Source organism: Stigmatopora argus, chromosome 14 (genome assembly GCF_051989625.1).
Source record: "Stigmatopora argus isolate UIUO_Sarg chromosome 14, RoL_Sarg_1.0, whole genome shotgun sequence".
Lineage (NCBI taxonomy): Eukaryota > Metazoa > Chordata > Actinopteri > Syngnathiformes > Syngnathidae > Stigmatopora > Stigmatopora argus.
Genome location: NC_135400.1, coordinates 13668147 through 13684098, shown reverse-complemented (window position 1 = coordinate 13684098; position 15952 = coordinate 13668147). Strand labels below are relative to the sequence as shown.

Here is a 15952-nt window from a genome sequence, read left to right as displayed (position 1 = left end):
CTTCCTATAACCATAGGCTTGATGTGAAAACTTCCAATTGAGGCAAAAGACAAATTAAAAAGGGCACGCTTCGCCACCACTTCAAAATAATACAATGAGGTAAGAAGTTCTCCTTATTTTTTTCCCTACGTTTTTCTTCTTTTTTAACATGTTTGTTGTGCAACTATTCCTTTTTTAAGCTATACCGTTGAATGCACAGTCCTTCCTAATACAGAAAAACCTGCCTTGTGTCTGTACATAATGAAAGAAAAACAGGCCATGGCACAATACTGAACCAACAGAAGAAAACAAATGAAGGGAAATCAATACAAAACTCTTAAGACTCGGTGATTGAGCTTTGCGAATGTTATCACGCAAGCGCACACGCACACGCGTGTGTGTGTGTGTGTGTTTGTGTGTGTTCCATTCATAAAGCTCAAAAAGCAGCACAGTGAGGCGCAGCCCCATTAACGGACCGGACCAGCAGTCCCAGTGCCTTCGTCATCATATCAAAAGAGGAGCAAAAAACTGCTCCTCGCTCACTGCGCTGACCTTCGAGGAGAATACCACCGACTGTCAACATCCACATTCTTACCTTATGCAACGGCGGGGTTTTTTGTTGTCAAAAGGAGTCAATATCCTTGCGCTATATTTAACGGAATGAGTGCCTTGGTTCGTGCGTCCTTGGGACTTGACTTTGTATACACGCAAAAGCATTTAGGAATAGAAGAGCGGTGCGTCAAGAAATTATAATACTAAAACGAATCTGTAATTTTGGGAAGGAAATAGTTGAGTTTAGTAACAATTTTTTGGGTACGACTTTGGGACTGTCGCAATTAATTGACGAATTGACAAATCGGTTTAAATTAAAATTTTATCAATTAATTTGATATGGGATTAACATCGTTGACCTAAAAAAATTGTTCCACTCAAAAAATGTTTAATGTTTGAATTTTATGTATCTTAATATATTTGAAATAAAAGGAAAAAACTAAATTTTACTTTTAATGTATTTTCATATATATGTCAATACACACATATATATATATATATATATATGTCAATACATACACACACATATATATAAATATACATATATACATATATATATATATACATATACATATATATACATATATCATACGAATTTTATGGATCTATGTAACTACCATTGATGTCCAAATGTTCTCATTATTTACAGTTGTGTCCAAAATTATTCAAAAGAATCTTACTCATAATAAAATTTAAATAAAACTTTGAAAAAAAATCTGTCAATACTAAACCTAAGTCCTGCATCTCAACTGATTATGAATAAGGCAGAAAAAAAATCTGAAATCTTACATTAAATATCAGTGGGGGTTTAAATATTTTGGTAATAAGTGAACAACTAAACGTACCATAGATTTGTATTGCTTTGATGGAATAACGACTGAAATAAAGAATTGTTTTTGTTAGTAATGGTCATTCATCTCAAGCGGCCGCCATTTTGTCCAATGCAGCAAAAACATTCGGTGGCATTCTCCCGTGTGGTGCGCGCCCTCACCTCTGCAGCTCGTCCCCCACCCACCTTCCTCGTGGAGGGTCATGCGACACAAAGGGCTACCCGGGTCAACGGCCAGAATGAGGGGGGTCCTCATTCACGCTCCAAATACTTCTGTGGAAAGGCAAACACAAATGTACGACAACAGAAATCCCCCCAAAAAGTAGAACACTGAAATACCAAAGAGCCCCCAAAAATAGAATCGGGGGAACATCAGTGACGGTGCGGACGCGTGCCCGGGCCGAGTGACGTGGGCGGAGTCAAGGGCTTCGGTGGTCCTCCACAACTACGTGTTCTCCCGGTTGCCATGACAGCGAGCGGCACCTTTCCCGGTAAAACCGCACAGAGGGCCATATTTGAAATAGAACCTGTTGCCGTGGCAGCCATCTTTAAGTAGTTCAACACTTGACCAGGTCCCGCTAAAGTCCCTCGTCTTCAAATGCGCATCCTGTAAATCCCAACTATTTTGTTATTGTCTCGAGGCAGGCACGCTTCCGACTTCAGCCAGGGAGGCAGACTTTGCCGGCAAACAGCAGTCCCACTATCGTGAAGAAGATGGAAAGGACGAAGAGCACGTAGGAGGAGCCTACCACGGTATTGTTGGGGAGCTTGTATGGTTGGCCTCCCACCTCGTTGATGTAGAAGCCTATGGGGAAGATGAGGGCCGCCATGCAGAACAGGATCACTGATGGAGAGGGAAGAGAGGGGGAAAAAAATCAACAAATGCAGGGTTTCTTACAGTGGTTTATAAGCCTGGCGGGACACACCGGGTTTATTCTGCACCTGCATCAAGTTACAACATTCTTTTGAAAGGAAGTATACATATTTTAACCCACTTTTTACAGTGTCCAGTAATGTGTTTGGAAGCAAAATGGCAAAATACATGTTAAAAAAAACGGCACCTGCTCTCTGCCATTGCACTGAATTAAATTGTATTTTTGTTTGTTTTAAAACTGTGTTTCTCCTATGTTCCTTTTTGTAAGAAGACAGACTTTGTGTTTTGTATTTTTTACAAGAGGAGACATTATCGTGAAAAATGATATATTTTTTACTATTACGCAAAGTAATTGAAAGCAGCATCTTCCTTAACCATCAAATTTAGATGTTTTGGATCAAGCCCAAATAATCCCTTCTATCCTCCAGCTGAATTCCCACAATAAACGTTGGCCCGCGGTTGCTGAATAATAAGCTCTATAAACCACTTCTAGCTGTATAACAGCTTTAAATTCCTCGGAAAGCTGAAAAGATGAAAACGAGTAATCACAGTTAAAGCCTTCAAAAGGGGACGGCTCAGCTGCGTTTATTTATTCCAGGTAAGACGTAGCTTAAAATAGTAAGAGCAACAGTGACGGGAAAATATGCGTGCCCGCAGCGGTCCTCAGCGGGAAACTTACGATCTTAAGTGGAAAAACGACGCCATCGTGGAGTTGTTTAGGATTGAAAGAATGTAACGATAACTTGAATTTTGATAAGAACGTCTGCCTTCGCTCCCAAAAATATAGATAGAAGGGCGAGTAGCATTTACTCTTGATTGTTTGGAATATTAGTGTCACCCCACTCCCACCAGTCACACCCAAAAGAAACCTGCGTGCGCACTGAAACAGTCTGTGTGGATCACACAAAGCTTTTCATTCAGAACTGGTGGCCAAGAGCCCAGTTCAACCACTCAACTAGGCAGACTGGCCACCCTCTGCCCCCCTTAATCACCTGTTTTGCCACCTCATCTAAAATTTACCAGTGACTTATTTCAGGAATTTGTAAAGTAACACGAAAATCATTAATAATTATTATTATTTTTTATTTAATTATTTAATTCAATTTTATTTCTGAATTTAATTATTTAATTTTATTTCTTAATTTAATTATTTAATTTAATCCATTTTTATCTTTTTATATGTATTTATTTTGTTATTTATTTATATATTTACTTATTTATTTATTAACTTAATTATTACCTATCTATTTATGTCTAAAATGTCTTTTCCTGTGTCTGTATTCTCACCCTATTGCTACTGTGACAGTGAAATTTCCCGAATACGTGATGAATAAAGTTATCTAATCTAATCTAACCACAGTGGCGGAGGGTTAAATATTATTAACATAACCAAAAACAATGATTTGAAATACATGCTATATGTTTTCTAATGGAAGCTAGTTGCATATATTCGATGACCAATTGTAAAATGGATTTAATACAGTATATATTTGTTGTTTTGTTTCAATTACCACATTTCTGTGATGACGATACACTTCAGTAAATATAAGAAAATTACGCCTTCTGAATGGAGTGTTTATTAATTTACTAGCTGTCTATCGTCACCCAGCGCAGTACTTAGTAAACGTTAACTACAAAATTAAACCGAATTGCACACTGTAAACGTCCTTAACTGGGTTTACAAAAAAAAACAGTAGAACCAACGGTAAGATTATTGTCGCTACACAGTTTTGATATTAAAGTGAGTGACGCACCACTGGCTTAGCACATTTGGCCAATCACTGACTTTATCGCTTTTGTGCAGTTCTATTGCCATTGTTCTAAAAATAACTGAGCCCCATTTTAGCATTCCTTCAATCAGATACTGTTCCCAAAAGGATTCCGCTGACGGATGAAGCATGAAACCCTTCTCAAAGTTGAATGAATGCAAGACAATTGCGAAATTAAAATTCAAGTTCAAAGTCTAGGGTGGATCGCATGATATTAAAAGGGAATTTCACACTTTGCCATTTCCCCCCTGTTTTTCTTTGTTTTTATTCCTTTTAAAGACAATGCCTGGACCCGGCACATTTACCTTCCACTGACTTGGACCATTTGCTTCTCATTTAATTGGAGGAACCGGTGCAAAGATTAAGGGGTCCCTTGTGGTTTCCCTCTGTTGCTCTCAAATTCCACTAATTAGCAAGTGTCATGTTATATATTACATTAGGCTACCTTAGTTGCGTGGAGACTCATTTGCAGTTATTATTTTGTCTGCTTTCGGGCGTAGTAAGATTTTTGCTGTTGCTGTGAGGACTGCAATTCAATCTCGTCTGCAAATTCCGCCCTCTTCAGTCTATAAAGTGTGACGCTCATCATCAACAACCTTGAAAGGACAAACAAAACAGATCTGCCTCCTCATCCCTCTGAATCCCAAAATAGAATGTTGCCCGAACAACACTACCTTTGTACTTTTTGTCCCCCCCTGCCAGCATATACTGCACCAATTTTGTTCTTCTCGCTGAAACCACGTCTGATTTTCACGCTTTGACGCCGTGAGGAAACAACTGTCGTAGGCTATTAATACTCCTTGTGTCTCTGTTGACCACCGGTGGCATCGCAGGAGGCAATTTCTCGCAATCGCCATGGCAACCGTTTTTCTCTTAGTGTAATTGTTAAATGACGGATTACAGACTGGGGAGTGTTCTCTATACGTGAACATGTGAAAGTGAACATTTACTCAAAAGTCGTCCCAATGTCCAATTCATTTCAACTGGGCAGTGAATGGATTGGGTGTCCTTAACCGTAATTGGCCATTTTTACATGAAGCCAAAACTCTCAAATTTCAGAACAAACAATGTGCAATCCACTAGACCATGGGTGTCAGACTCGGGTTGGTTCACGGGCCGCTTTAACGTCAACTCGATTTCATGTGGGCCGGACCATTTTAGATATAATATTTAGATTTTTTTTTTTTATAAATTGATTAAAGGCCCTGAATATTCAGTTTTTTTATAGATCTTAGACAATGTTTATTTTAGCTTTTTTTGAATATAATTTTAGATTTTACAAAATGATTTTTGAACTAAAAACACAGAAAAAAAAGATTAAAAAATTACAATTATTGATTTAAAAGGGGGAAACTCAGGAAATGTAGTATACATCTATAGTCTTCATTTTAATTTGATCCTAAAGCAGAAAGTCGGCACTCATGATTTACTTTCTCGGGCCGCACAAAATGATGCGGCGGGCCAGATTTGGCCCCCGGGCCGCCACTTTGACACCAGTGCACTAGACAATCCTTTCGATTCATATAGTATCTCAGGAATAGCCCGTGCGATGATTTTTCTTAAGATTTTCCCTTCAAATGAACACATTTGTACTCCCTATTAAACCCATGAATATGGAGGTGAAAATTGTGAATCATAGGGCGTCTTAAACAAGAGAAATTGAAAAATTCAACTATTTTAAGGCAATTTTAAGAGTACGGCTTACACGCGAGGGCGGCTAATATGCGAGAAAATATAGTAGTTGAAAATGTAAGCAATTAAAACCTACCAAAAGAAAATATTTGCCTTTTTAAAGCCTGATATGCACATGTTAGACGAGTATAAGACACAGCAGGGAGCCTTGCTATCAAAACAGTTCAACACAAAAATCAGCATAACAAAACACATCTGCCAGCCAAACAATGCGACATTTGCATATGAGGCTACGCCGGGGCAATGTGTAGAAGCCTGCTGGTGGCTGACTATTCTCTCAAAGGGACGACCGTTCAACTCCCGCGCAGATTTATGAATGCGGCCTTGTCAGAGATTGCTATGGAGAAGTTCATCTCTTTTAAAATTGTGTAGAAAAGCAACAAAGACGGCTAATGTTCAAAACAAAAGCAGAACACAGTCGCTGACAAGGAAATGGAGGAAAAAAATTCTGGCTCAACTGGGTTAAACCTAATAAATAACAGCGTTCTTTTCATATGGGAGACTATGAAAAGCCTAAAAAAAGACGTATTTTCATTTATGTATTTTAAAAGATGTGTCGAGAAAAACGAACTCTCATTGTAAGTCTCACTTACTGCCGGTGAAGGCGATCCAGCGAGCGTATTTGGTGGCTTCTCGGCGCCAGTGCGATGCCACGAGGAGTCCGCAGGTGACGGTCAGCGAGATGATGCCCAGGATGATGAAGAAGAGTGTGGTGACCCACTCGGGTGGAAGCCGTGGAGGGATGCACGTCCGGTCCCGTCCGTGGATGGTCTGGCATTGCCGGACTAGACCGACCGTGAGGGCACCTGCCGGGAGAAGAGATGTTCGGGTGAAATTTATCTTGGATCCTTCATCGCAGATCGGCAAAATCTTATCGTTAATGGGGAAAGACCTTGATGTCTAGTAAGAAAAACATTACAGGCTGTCCTCAAATGAGGCCAATGGGTTAAGGACATTTTCAATAAGGCTGCGCTGGTTTGTATTTACGAGGCATTAAAAAAAAAACTAAAGAAAACGCCAAGGAGAATTCACTTGGATATTTTACTGGGTCAGCTCAGTGTTGTCCTGCATCTCATCATCGCCCATTTTGCCTTTTTCCTTTTGCGTGAATGCTGCGCGTTGGCCTCTATTGCTAACATGCTAAAAACACGTTTCCTCATCATCCTCTTCTTATCCTGAACGTTGGTCTGGAACTAGTGTTCATCCCGCAACAGCGCCCCCGTTCTCTCTGGGGGCCGGGTGGTGTAATTGCAGTTTAAAATTATCTATTTTTTATCTAAGTTTTAATATTATCATTGACAAAAATTATCTCACAATAATTTTCGTTATCGCTGTATCGCCCAGCTTTATTGTCAAGTCAAATTTATTCATAGGGTGTCAAATTAATTTTTGTCAGGAGCAATTCATGCAATCAACGAGGAAATCTCCCAGTCTGATTGGAGGCTTATCACAATGTCAGTACAGTTATCAGCATAGACGTTTTTTTTAAAAATAGAAATAAAGTTATAACAGTGAGGCTGCCCCAGTGCAAAAAAACAATGTTGGTTTTACACGATAAGGTGCAGAGTGACAATTTCAGGAATTTGTGTCTGAAATAATGACACGAGCCCTCCGGAGAAGCCCAAAGTGTGGTTGCCCCTCTGACAGCTCGACAAAGCACAGAAGAGGCCAAGCAGGAGTGGAAAGGCTTCTTCAATTTGTCTCCGATTCAATGAATTCTAAGGTGATGTCCTTGTCTACCAGCCTCGTTGAAATTAAACCGATGCCAGACAGACTGCACAATCTCAAATCCAAGGCAGGAAACTTGAGGAAAGTCAAATAAATTGATAATGGATCCTATATTTCTTCTCCCTCTATTTATTGGAAAGCTGTAAAGGTTGTAAAACGTGTTTAATATCACTTTGACAGAACACTGTGTGCTGTACATCCGAGAAGAAATTATATTGCAACAGTTCTCTTATCAATTTATATTAGCTGACTTGTTCAAACAAACAAAACCGCAGAAGGAGAAACACAAAACTAATGGAAACGGAGGTTTGCACGCCTGTTGAGAATGAACATTAGGCATGCAAAAGATGAAAGACAAAAACATTCCCTCTGAAAGAATATGAAAGGCTTTCTGTTGAATTATAATAATACAGTCATACCTCTACTTACGAATGCCTCTAGGTACGAAAGTTTCATGTTACGATTTTTTTAATATGCAAATGAGTGACTCGAGATACGAAAAAGATCCAAGTTACGAAATCCCCCAAAAAGTAAATGCATTTCCTTATCCGTTATTTTATTTTGGTTTCCCCTTATTAAGCGATTAAAAACCGTACAAATGTAATGTGGCACATATTTTCACACACACACACACACACGGGGCACACATAAAAGTCTAAAATGTACTACAAAGTGGACGGCTTTCTCGCAGACAAACACAGGTATTACATCTATAGGAGATATTTCAACGGTGCAGGGCACATTTTCATATGCTTTATTCATTTTAAGATATTAATAAATCCTTTCCTCATAATTTTCTCTAATTTTGGTGTGTTTCCTCACATTTTACATACAAAATTGGGACACTTTGACCAATTTTAAAGAGTTTAGTTGGTAGTTGAGTGTGGAGAATTTACATATAAAGTACACCTCTACTTACAAAATTACAAAATCCCGCTAAAAATGGAAATTGCCTTCCATTCAACAGCACTTAGCACAAACCTTGACGGCAAACGTAACGGATATAACCATATACGGAGCAAAATGTTTGGCCTCGGGTAGAGAAATGATGAAGAGCGGCAGCACAGCAAAGTGTCAGCATCAGTCAGAGCGGCGACATGCCTCACTGGCACTGCTACGGCCACTCTAGATGGCGCAATTCAATTAGGCTGCGCCTCAAGGGGAATTTCGACCTGACTAAGCAAAAGCAGATTAGTGCAGTGCACTTGATGCCTGCTGGTGCTTTCAATCAGCAAGTTAGCCGTCACACGTAATTACCAGACGTAGACAAATAACCGGGTGCTGCTCTGTTTACGGGAAAGTGAGCGTCCTGCCTTGGATAAAATCAGAAAGTTAAAAAAAAAAAAATTAAATCAGTGGACGCCCATTTTGGAAGGAGACAATGTCAACCCACGGGTGTGGTGAGTTTCGCTGCTGAAGAGGAAATCCTGCTCTTTGTATACAATGCAGTGATAGCTTTGCTTATCTTGCAAGAACAAAAAAACAACCTCTGAGAGTGATGTTCAATTTCAGCTAAATATGGTGGTAGAGGTAATTATGCCCTTAGCCAAGCTCTTATTAAAATAACTGGGGAAGAAAACGGAGGTCACGGCTAAAGACAAAAATGACTTAAAGACTATTTCCAGAGTCCCCCGTCCTATTACAAAGTACAAAACCGCGGCCATGTTGAGGAACGGGAGGTGAGAGAAGCCAAATAGGAGAATAACGGTCTTAATGGCAGCGCTTTACAAGCATTTCCCCAGAATCTTTGGGGATCATGCTGATTCACTGGCACTCAATGGAATGTCTACTAACCAGAGGGCAAATGTGTGGCACGCTACACGCTAACACGGACGATGCAAAGGCTAACAAGGGGTCTGTGTAGTGGTTACAACTTTGTTGTGACTAAAAAAAGGGCATTCAAGACATTTTAACTGGACAATGAGTTATTCATGGTGACTTTTGGATTTTACAGTTTTGGTAGGCCATCTAGCAAAAAAAAAAATACATAAATAACACCATACATATATACACACATCTACACATATATTGTTCAGTGGCGGCTTGGTGGATGAGTGGGTTCAAATCCTGGTCGGTCCACCTGTGTGGAGTTTGCATGTTCTAACCGGGCCTGCGTGGGTTTTCTCCGGGTACTCCGGTTTCCTCCCACATTCTAAAGACATGCCTGGTAGGATGATTGGACACTCTAAATTGCCCCTAGGTATCCCCCGCCTCTGGCCCGGAGACAGTTGAGATAGGCTCCAGCACCCCCTGCGACCCTAATGAGGATAAAGCGGTTCAGAAAATGAGATGGGAAATTGTTCAGTCTGAATTATTATGGCGATCGTTCTTTAAACTTTATTTTTATATTGTGTTTTAACTGAGAGATGTAAAAAAAAATCTGTATTAAAAACATTAAAAACTACAGCAAAGTAAAATGTTTATGCATATATGAAGTAAATACTACACATCATAAAAGGTGGACTCTGATTGCCCATTGTTACTCACATTTCACCCCATTTTATTTTGGAGGGAAAAAAAATCCTCATTAAATGCTAATAAGCTACAAAAAAGATTTTTTTTGATAGACAACACTCCCAATTGAAACAGATTGGACTTCTCTCGTAACCTGTCCCAGCAAATATCCGCAAAATAAACACACCCAATTAAAAAGCCAAAAAACATTAGCCAGAATTTCATTCGCTGATATGAAGGCAATGTTGCATGGCCCCATCTCACGCTCATTACTACCTCGAATTGACAAAACGCACACCCATTAGATAGCAGCCACCGCTTCCCCGTCGATCGTTTACAGACAATTTTCAAAGATAAGGGCCGCTAACTCCCGCACCCCCATTGTGCCCACGCTGCCCCGTAATTAACTCGCTCGGATAACAACGAGCCTCTCGCCATGCGTCGGCCCAAATGAGAGGAAATGACTGCGCTAACCGCTCATCCCCGACATGGCGATGCCATCATTAGCGGGGCATTGAGGGCACCGCTGTTTGTAAACTTTGAAGGAATGAGTCAAACGTGTTTTGGGAAAGGCGCTGCGGGTAGAAAGAACGGCAGCCGGCAGCTGTTTCCTCGCTCCTCGTGGGGGAACTTAACAGCGCCCGCTAAAATGAAGCACATTTTTGTCCATGTTTTTTTTTCTTCAAATGTGTTTGGAAGAACACACAAATGGATTTGCTGGAGCCAAAATGGCAGCAAATATGTGCTCTGCTTCAATTTGGCACTTCTATTCCGACGGCGGTGACATCGGGTAGTTTGTCCATTGAGAGTAAGACAGACTTTAATTGTGTGAATGCTGAAAGCATGTACAGTTTGTCCTTCATAGTCTATTAATATTCCACCCGTTTCTCCCACATGATTCATGTGATTCTCATCGTTCCAAATTCCTTCACACGGTATTTTTCTTCTTTAAAAAAAATGACAGTTCCTCACAATTCCCATTTTTTTCATTTAAAAAAAAATCTACCTTCATTTTCATGCTACATTAAACACTATTGAAATGATCTTACATAAGCTATTATTTTTCCATTTCATTCAACAATACCTCACTTGATGCAACACTAATGCAAATCATACCTTATGCCACATACTCTAATTCTACACTATTAAAACTCATTCAACCTTTCACTCCAAAAATGTATTGCATTTTTTGCAATAAAAAAAGCCTCCATTCAAATTCAAAGATTCCTAACAAATCAATTTGATTCCATTCACAAGGGAAGAAAAGCTCATTTGTAACAACAGTTGTCTCTCAGCCTTAAAGTTTATCGGTTCGATCCGCACGCCACTTTATTTCAATTATTTCACTTACATAATTTTAAATCCACATCATTCGACAGTATGCCATATCCAAACTATTTTAGACATAATCATCCCGCATTCTTCTGCATTTCAGCATTCCCGCGTGGATTGCAATCTCTAGTTCACATGTGTCAAAGTGGCGGCCCGGGGGCCAAATCTGGCCCACCGCATCATTTTGTATGGCCCGGGAAAGGAAATCATGAGTGCCGTTCATGAAAAAAATGCTAACAAAACAGCATGGTATGTACTACGACTACGCGCCATGTTATGATCAGGCTCAGGAAATAACTTCTAAACAAGTGTGACTATGCTCGGATACGATTTAGCAGTTTTCAGATGGGCGTGAAGACGAGGAAGCGTATGAGAATGATTCAGAGGTTATTGAGCTCTGGAGCGGGACGTTATCCACTTTAAGGGAAGAATATGGAGGGCGGTCGTCAAGCAGAGCTGCCAAGAATCACACGTTCTGTCGGCGGACTGCAGCAACAATGGCCCCGGCACGGGAAATCGGCCTTGAGTGTTTTTGCCTGGGGAGATCACGCTGATGTGAAGATTCCACTCATCTTTGTGGCCAAACTATCTCATGATCGCTGATGTTTGTTATGTACAGTAATCCCTCAATTATCGTGGTTAATGTAGAGCAGACATGGCCACGGTAAACGAAAAACAGCAAAGTAGGGTCATCCCTATTTATTTATTTTTACTTCAGTGCTTAGTCCTCGTAGCAAGCGGAGAACATGGGAGTGGCTTCCGCTTACGAGTTTCAGCGTGGATTTTCATATTTTTATGAATTTACAAAAATTTAATTGAAAAAAAAAATCCCCCAGAAAAAAAATCTGTGATGTAGTGAAGCCGCGATATTCGAGGGATTACTGTATCACATGTTATGAAGTTAGTACGTTTTTTTAGCTTTACATATTTTCCACCCTTGAGCATTTTGTCGGATTCCAAATCTCTCTGACAATAAATTATGGAATTATTTGGATCCAACGACTAGGCGTGATACCTTTGGGCTAGCAACGTGCCAGGTACGATCTGATAAGAATCTCTCCAAGTGGTACGAGATAACATCTGGTTTAGATCAAATGTTCCTTTCTTATCTTTGAAATATACTACAAACAGTGAATCTGGATTATTTGATGGAAAATGTCGTGCTATGCTTAACTCGTTGGCCGATGTAGACCAAGGGTTTCAAACTCGGGTTGTTTCGTGAGCTGCATTAACGTCAACTCAATTTCAATTGTAGATATAATATTTAGATTTTTTTATCGAAATAAAGGAACTGGATACAAATTCCTAAATATTCCATTTTTTAAAATAGAACTAAAACAATGTTTCTTTGATATTTTTTTCTTAGTAAGGGAAATTGTCTTTTAATCATTTGTTTTTCATTTAAAAAAGAAACAAAATATATTTTTAATTTTCTTCCTTATTAAAGTGGCAAACAGAAAATATTTTTCATTTATTTTTAGATTATACAAAATGCTTTTTGAACTAAAAACACACAAAAATGGATTTAGAAAATTGCAATTATTGATTTAAAAAGGGGAAAATCAGGAAATATAATATACATCGATAATCTTCATTTGAATTTAAATCTAAAACTGCTGTTTCTAATGTAATGACTAACGGATCTTTGTAGATGGTAGTATTGCAATTATTGGCGTTTTGTAAATACATTTAAAAAAAATCTGCGCTGTCGTGAAGCCGCGATATTTGAGGGATTACAGTAACGGATGTTAAAACATTGTTTGTTTTGTCAGTCCTTTACTGATAATAATGTAGATTTTAATAGTTGCTAACTCTTGTAAGATCCATAATTGCGCTGAATGAGTTAATTTTACAATTGAACTCATATAAATGATTAAAAAAGAACAGAATTAAATGCTACCATATGCCAGGCTTCCATCCTAAAATTGTCTTTCTGTATGCAAAGGTTCAGAAAAGGTTGTGTGCATCAAGGCGTTGCACGTTCTTCGCTTCAGTTCAGTTCAGTGAGTCTACAAAAGATTCAAATCCACAAGGACGTTTTACTTTTTCACTAAATTTTTGGTAAGGAAGAAAAAAGGAGAAATTACAGAAAAAGATTACGTGTCATAACATTAGCCATTGTATTTCATAGGAAAAACTGCTATGGACATCCGTCCCGGTTCAGATGGATTGGGATGTGTATCACTTTAAATGAGTGAAAATGATAAAAAAATGACTTCACTTGTTTTTACGCAAAACATCCAAAACACAATGCGCGTAGCGATAGGGAAGTGGCATCTGCGACAGTCCGTCACACAGAGGAAGTTAGTCACTACTCAACACCCGCGTTACAACACCGCTTTGTCGTCAAGTTTGGCTGCAGGACAAAAAAAATGAGAACAGCATGACTGCCAGAATTTTATCTATCATCATTAAGTCGCATCCTATAATTCATTACGTGAAAAATTGCTAATTCGACGGCGCTAATGCGTAGCAAAAAGCTTGTTTGTTGACGATGAACCCTCCCTGACCCACTTACTAAGCTGTCATCCTGCAACGGGAACAAAGAGTCGCAGCTGACTATCAACAAAACCAACGTTTCCAGGACAGGCGCTTTGACGTATTAACTTTTGACTGGAATACATTTTTTTCGGGAAAAACCGACAAGCTTCTTACGAGCAAGGATAGACAAAAAAAAGGATATTCATCGCAATCACATATTTTTAGAAACTAATGATTATAAAGAAGGTTGTTTAGCAAATATTCTCATACGTAGACATATGATAAGGTTGTAAAGATAGAATGATGCATTGATTGGTCAAGTGACCAGTCAATAAAATTGACTGAAACATAGAACCTCGAATGACTGTGTCATGTTTTAGACATGCCGTTTTGGTAAAAATAATCATTTTCATTGGAGTAGCTGAAATATTTCATTTAGAAAATTGGAAAAAAATCTGTTTTTGTTGGTCTCAGGGAAATGGAACTGATTGTGTTTTATAACCAATACAAATATCAATATATTGAAATTGATCGCAGTGGGCAAATAACCGTTTTTGGTGTACCAAATTGTCTCAAATTTGATGATTTACACCTGTAGAACAAAGTTGCCATATAATTTCAAATTTTATGCTAAAATAAGATCATTTGCATATACAATAATCTTCATATCAGATGTTTACAAGACTGCCATGTTTTCCAAGACCATTGTTTTTTTGTTCTTTAGTCTGTACACATTTGAACTGACTTTTTGTTCAACTCTGTGGCTGCCATTGACATCAACAGGCGTCCAATCCATTATTTGGGACGTCTATCTGAGCAGCTGTAATGGCACAACCCTTAAAAATGTTGCTGATCTCGGTGCAATTTAGTTAACTAAATAGTAATGATTCACTGTGAAGGTCCAATTATTGATCGGGTGGAAAAGCCTTGAGGACTACTTCAAGAGGCATCAAATTGCACATGATTACAGCAAATAAATAAGAGTTTAAACTCATTTCTGGTACTAAATACGCCTGGTGGAAAGACATGTCCATTTACCTGCTGACTCTCCAGTGTTGATCCAGTCCGGGTTGGCAATGCTGGCGATGGCAAAGATATCCGCCGCCAGAAACAGGCACCCTGAAATAATAGTCAGCTTATCCATATTTTCTCCTTCATCCAACGAGCCTGTCAAGGACCAGGGTGCCGGTGGCGGTGAGGGGAGGGAGGCAGGAATTCAAAGCAGGGGACAAAAGTAGCGGTCCTTGTCCAAAATCTGACCCCGGGAGGAGAGACGCTGGGCCGGCTGTCGTCAGTCTAACCTCGGCCCCCCTTCAGCGGGAGCTCCGCTGTTGTCTTTCCACGGTGCATGTTTGGCATTAATGTTTTTATCTCCCTTTTTTGCACCCCGTAGTATCACATTTCAAACGCCCCACTCGACAAACGATAGCTGGCGGATAAAGTGCTCGCCTCGTCCCGCGGATGCGTCCGGGAGCATCGGGCGCAGCTGTGACTAGCAGGCGGCTAGCTACATCCCATATTCGGGCTCCGGGAGCTGGGCGGCGGTCGAGACCTCGACTGTCCGGGCATTTTACGCCCAAAAAAGGGGAAACATTCGTCTCCGTTTGCTATTTTTTTGGGTGGGGGAAGCGAAATCACGGTGGAAGTGGAGTGCTCATCACCGTGGCGTCCCGCTCGGTTAGCAGGGCAGCCTCACTCGTTCCTCCCCGCTCCTTGTTCTTCTTTCTCGGACCGGTAGAGGGGGGGAGACAAGGGGGACGCGGCCGTATTTTGAGTCCACGAAACGCCGTTAAAGGTCCGAAAGGTGAGGGGCAAAATGGCACCGTGGTTGTTATTGCGTGAAGCAAGCACCCGCCGCTAGCCGTGGCTCTCGTTCCGCCTCATGACATCAGGCCGAACATGAACACCCACTCGGTCCCATCCACTCCACACACTGCCCCGCGGTGTTCTCGCCCAACGGGGGGGCTTCATCGACTCTCGCGATATCGACCGTACGCCCCCTCCCCATCGCAAAAAAAAGACTGGGGCATGTCCCGAGCTGCCCCGTTTCTGAAATTTAACCTAGACAGATTTTTTTTTTTCAAAAGCGCTGAAAAGTTAATATAAAGGAAGTATACACACACAATCTTGTTCTATTCATTTTTTAATTTAAAATATATTTACTAAATTTATCATTTATAATTAATACAAAGTAAGCATAAACTAAGATCTTTCAATTAATCTGTGAATTAATTTCAATAAGGTTATTAATATATGGAATTG

The 15952-nt window shown here is 40.0% G+C and overlaps 1 protein-coding gene across 1 annotated transcript; it reads right to left on the bottom strand.

Moving 5' to 3' along the window:
* Positions 1–1088: 1088 nt before the first annotated feature.
* Positions 1089–15663, bottom strand: mosmoa (modulator of smoothened a). Its single transcript, XM_077618974.1, has 3 exons — positions 14729–15663; positions 6289–6501; positions 1089–2204 (listed from the first exon to the last, which is right to left on the bottom strand). Exons 1-3 carry the CDS (start codon positions 14832–14834, stop codon positions 2020–2022), a joined length of 504 nt encoding a protein of 167 aa, XP_077475100.1. The 5' UTR covers positions 14835–15663; the 3' UTR covers positions 1089–2019.
* Between the last annotated feature and the right edge of the window lie 289 nt (positions 15664–15952).

Excerpts from the sequence above, each read along its gene's own strand:
- mosmoa (XM_077618974.1), bottom strand. The coding sequence starts at position 14,834 with ATGGATAAGCTGACTATTATTTCAGGGTGCCTGTTTCTGGCGGCGGAT. Across the intron at positions 6,502-14,728 it reads CAACACTGGAGAGTCAGCAG|GTGCCCTCACGGTCGGTCTA; the intron begins GTAAATGGACAT and ends TTCTCCCGGCAG. Across the intron at positions 2,205-6,288 it reads CTGGATCGCCTTCACCGGCA|TGATCCTGTTCTGCATGGCG; the intron begins GTAAGTGAGACT and ends CCTCTCCATCAG.